Source organism: Scatophagus argus, chromosome 4, assembly GCF_020382885.2.
Source record: "Scatophagus argus isolate fScaArg1 chromosome 4, fScaArg1.pri, whole genome shotgun sequence".
Taxonomy (NCBI): domain Eukaryota; kingdom Metazoa; phylum Chordata; class Actinopteri; family Scatophagidae; genus Scatophagus; species Scatophagus argus.
Genome location: NC_058496.1, coordinates 27,591,825 through 27,597,049, shown reverse-complemented (window position 1 = coordinate 27,597,049; position 5,225 = coordinate 27,591,825). Strand labels below are relative to the sequence as shown.

At 43.8% G+C, this 5,225-nt stretch overlaps 1 protein-coding gene across 1 annotated transcript; it reads right to left on the bottom strand.

Annotated features, from left to right (window-relative positions):
* Positions 1-2,839: 2,839 nt before the first annotated feature.
* Positions 2,840-4,883, bottom strand: LOC124057672. The gene is made up of 3 exons (XM_046386141.1): positions 4,589-4,883; positions 3,282-3,599; positions 2,840-3,058 (listed from the first exon to the last, which is right to left on the bottom strand). The coding sequence occupies exons 1-3, from the start codon at positions 4,700-4,702 to the stop codon at positions 2,840-2,842; spliced, it is 651 nt and encodes a 216-aa protein (XP_046242097.1). The 5' UTR covers positions 4,703-4,883.
* Positions 4,884-5,225: the final 342 nt, after the last annotated feature.

The window sequence follows — 5,225 nt, the reverse complement described above, 5'->3', positions numbered from 1 at the left end:
ACGATTAAGACCCCGGTAGTCAATACAAGGACGGAGGGTGTTGTCCTTCTTTTTAACAAAGAAAAAACCGGCTGCAAGAGGGGAAGAAGACGGGCGAATGATGCCTGCTGTTAATGACTCCTGAATATAGCTCTCCATAGATTCTCTCTCGGGACGTGACAAACTATACAGGGAGCTAGCTGGGAAGGTAGCGCCCGGGAGGAGGTCAATAACACAATCGTACGGGCGGTGCGGAGGGAGAGAGAGAGCTTTGCTCTTACTAAATACATCCGCTAAATCGTGATATTGCGGAGGGACTAAAGAGAGGTCGGGAGGAGCCGTAGCCGGAATGCTAACCGACGCCGACAAGGGAGACGCCAATTTGAGGCATCTGGCATGGCAGTTAGCACTCCAGCTAAGGATCTTACCTGATTCCCAATCAATATGGGGGTTACGAAGACGGAGCCAGGGTAAACCGAGAATCACCGGGCAATTAGGAGAGGGCAACACCAAGAGACTAATTCGCTCTCGATGATTCCCGGAAGTGATCACCTCCACAGGAAGTGTCTGGTGGGTGACGCGCGCCAGCAGACGTCCGTCTAGCGCTGTGGCCGGAATGGAAGCCCCTACAGGTGAGGAGGATAACTGATTCTGTAAACAAAACTGAACATCTATGAAATTCCCATCCGCACCAGAATCAACTAAGGCAGAAACAGAAATGGAGCTTAACCCAAAATTAATGGTGACAGGGAGAGAAATACGAGGGTTTAAACTAGGTTTTAGGGTGGCTGGACTCACCAGTAACCCCGCTTCTACGGGTGAGCCCCTTCTTTTGGCCTAATGGGACAGACCGAGATATGATGACCCCTCTCCCCACAATAGAGACACCTTCCCTCCCTGATCCTGCGCTCTCTCTCTTCAGGAGCGAGGCGAGTCCTACCTAATTGCATAGGTTCGGGGCTATCTTGGCGCTCATCTCCTACGGGAGGGAAGGACGACTGGACTGAGGAAACTGGAGACAATGGGGGGTGCTTAGGGGAAGCCTCCCAGCGGGAGCGCCTCACTCTTCGGCGCTCTCTTAGACGGTTGTCCAGCCTGATGGTAAAATTAATGAGATCATTTAGACTGGTCGGTTCATCACGGACGGCTAATTCATCCTTTAATTGATCATTAAGACCCTTGAGGAAGATGCCATGGAGTGCTCCTTCGTCCCAGCCTGCCTCCGCCGCCAGAGTACGGAACCGAATGGAGTAATCGGCGACTGAAGACGAGCCCTGGGAAATCTGCAGGAGTTGTTGGGAGACATTACCAGCATAATCAGGAAGATCAAACACGGTTTTAAAAGAGTCAATGAAATCATGGTAGGTCCTGAGGGAGAGTGGGCTCCCTGAATCCTCTGCTTCTGCCCACTCCAGCGCCCTGCCCCGAAGTAAACCAACAACGAAAAAAATCTTAGACTTATCTGAGTGATAGTTCAGGGGGCGCAGAGCGAAGACATGGGAGCATTGCAATAGGAATCCTCTGCATCTCCCCAACGTCCCGTCGTAGGGTTCCGGGTCGGCGGTGTGTGGTTCGAAGGGCGGCGGTTGGAGTTGGGTTGAGGCTGTGGATGGTGAACGAGAGGTGAAAGTGGAGATTTGCAACGAAAGATCATTCACAGCTCTCAAGAGTTGGCTATTCTCCGCCCGGAGTTCACTGAGCGTCTGCTCGTGTTGTCCGAGTAGAACCCCCTGACGTGAGAGGATGTCCCGGAGATTATACCCCTCAGCTGAACCCGCTGGATCCGAGTCCATGGCCAGTTCTTCTGTTAGCGAACTATATATGGAGAGAAGGAGGATCCAGGTGCGGGTTCTCACTAAAAGATTTATTAGCACAAAAACCAACAAAAGGTGTCCTCAAACGGAGGGTAGAAATACAACAAAAGGTGTCCTCAAACGGAGGGTAAAAATACAACAAAAGGTGTCCTCAAAAGGAGGGTTTAAACACAACGAAAAGTGTCCTCAAACGGAGGGTTTCAGAGGAGAAAAACACAACGGAGGACGCCGTCACTGCCGGGCGGGGAACTGGAGCTGGCGATCTGAAAGAAACAGAGGATCAGGAGACGAAAAGGTTTTTTCAGGAAGAGGTCTAAACATTTGCCGAGTACTACCGCGAAGGAAAGCTGAAGAACTGGCGGAGAGTGGATGCAGACCAGGTCCTTAAATAAGGAGCGGAGAACAGGAAACAGGTGAGTTAAATGACACAGGTGATGGCACTCAGCTCCAATTCCCCGTCCCGCCGACACGGCTGTCCCTGGCGTGCCTGAAGGAAAAAGAATAACAAAAAACCAAAACAAAGGGAAGATAGCCGAATATTCGGCCACAATCCTAACAGCTAGCTCTTCGGAACATTATGTGTGTGACAACAGGTATATTGTAGAATGCTTCTCTGAATAACAACTGCATAAAACATGCACAAGTAGCATTGGCAAGCACCTGCAAAAATTACACATGAACATAGGTCTGCCGACTCATCAATGTACCTAAAACCTATTGTTTGGACTTGAACGAAGTTTCAAACTCACAAGCTTACAAAAAATTCAGCTGAAGAATTTGCAGTAAATATTCAATTGCCAATTCCATTCCTTTTATTCCTTTCAGATAATTAATGTATTCTCAAAACTTGAAATTGCCGTAAGGTTCAAAATGCCATATGGAAGGTGGATATATTCAAAAGATACCATACATTCATTACACAATATCCATTGTAAAGCAATCGTTAGACAGGATGTTGTCAAACTCTGCACGAAACTCTGGGTATGAATTGTAGGTGCATGGTAATTCAAGAACTGCCCCACATGTGTGTGCCACTGGTCTGCGACTTAAACCACACAACTTCCACCATCAATGTCCACTGCTTTCTCATTGTTTAACTCCATTTTTAAATCAGCCTTCAATACTTTTGGTTCCATAAAAACATTAAGCACATCTTGAAATATGTTTACTCGTCTTAATTTCACATGTTGGACTTCTTTTTCAGTTTGCTCCGGTGATTGAAGAATCCTGTTTAAAACATCAGGTCCGTTGTTCAGTGATGAATGCTGCAACATTTTTGAAGAAGGAAATTAGGTGTTGTTACATTTGTAAAGTTATCTCTAACTATTCTCTAATGAAGGCTATTTATACAACTATTTACTGCTTCACTTTTTAATAACATTGGGTTAGGCTGAGGGAACAAACAATGTTTTTCATATTATTGAATTATGATATTATGTTACATCCTTTTGCAGCTTTATTAGAAACAACTCTGTTATAATAATATACCTGCATAGCGCTGAGGTCATCAGGATTCCAGGGTAGAGTGGAGTCTAGATCATCACCATCATAACCAGAAATGGGTCCAAATTGTATTTCAGAGCCATCAAAGGTTTCCTCATTGTCGAGGGTAAGAACAAAATCTGACTCCTCACTTGGCAACTTGTCTGCATCTTCATTTGATACAAAAATGACACAGTCGTCTTCAGATTCAAGCCCGCTTTTCGTCTGGCCAGTATGACTGCCAACATCATCATGAGATGAAGAGTCAAGGACCTCTGTCATCTGAGGAGGGGTTTGTCTTGACTGCCTGCTCGGATCTCCCATCTGTTCAACAATACAAGAAAACAAAAGCATTAATAAAAATAGATTGTTATTCCCTTACCTCTGCATCATCTGGTCAAAGTTATCGCATGTAACTTTGCAGTACTTGCATTTTTCCTGTATATAAAAATTAATTTAGTAAGGAATTCAACCTAGAACCTTTTACCCACCCCTGTAATTTCAGCTGCAGTGTAAAATTAAGTATACAATAATAATACACAACAGTAATACACTTACTCTTTCATGCGTTCCCTGTGTTGAATCAGCGGGTGCTGAATCTGAATCTGAAGATCTCTGTAGACGGTCAAGTTGGGTATGATATTTCCTGGTTCTATTTCTCGTCTCTGTACTTTCCTGGTCTACAAAGAAATTAGTACATTTATACACTTGCACAGCTATTTTACCTAAAACATTTATTCTGAGCTTGCTGTAACATTACATTCATCAAAGGGGAGAGAGAGAGGTGGGACAAATGTTCAGAAATTGAATTAACAATCTCTTATCCTCTGCAGTGAATTTGCAGCACACTACACTAAATAAGACTACAGATTAGAAGTTTAGATGGACCCTATTAAATAGGCTATACTTAGAAAATAATATACAAAGTAATCAAATGCACTCCTTTTTACATCACGCACTGTGTAATAGTGCACCTGAGTGTGACAGACAAAAGTCAATTCTTCACCCATACAGTGATTAACCTCATTATTGAATTTTTACAAAACAACAAGAAACATTTAAGATGCTATATGACTGATAAGAAGAACAGGACTGTCTCTTTTGGGCGAATTCTTTTAAAAAAATTAATTAATAAAACCTTTTGAAAAAGATTTAACCAGCCAACAATTAAAGAGCTATATCTGCTCCAAATTTCAGTCTCTCTTCTGTGTACACCCAATTGATAATCAAATCGTTACTCACTAGGATATATTCTATGATACAATAATTATCATTTCTATTTGATAACTGTAATGTGACGGATGATAACTTACCTTCATTGGGCTGACCTCTGTAGGCTCGAAGTCTGAAGATGTATCAGAAAGTACTGAGACGTCTTTATGATATACTTTATCCCTTTCCCTGGAGCAGATGTAGATGCGTAGCATTCGTAGTTTCGTCTGGTTGTACAGCTGGCTGACTGTGCTCTCAAGGGGTACGCTGCTGTGGCTAAAATCCCGAATATCAAAACTGAAATCTTCCACTGGTCCTTTGGAAGATTGTCCGTTTGGAAAGAACAAGTCTTTGCCAGTCTCAAGTAACTGCTCCAGTGTAACACTTTTCTCCACAGTCAGGTGCCATGTCCCACCTCCATGTCTTGTTCAGACCTGATGAAAATCACCTTTAGAGTAGTGAAGCCATCTTATTTCAATCCGCCGACTGACTTTGGCTGCATGTCTACCTGGGCCTGCTGTCGTGTTATCATACACAGAAGTGTTCTTTTGTTCCCGCTCTCGTAGTCTTTCTCTCACTCTCTGCATAATTGTAGACTTCACTCCCGCTTGCAGTCTTTCGTCTGTCACAGTTCTTTGCCGACAAAATGCTCTGAACACAAGTCGGTCCCCATATCTCACAAGATACTGTCCTAACTCCTCATCGGTCATAACATTTATGACATTAATGTCAATCTGA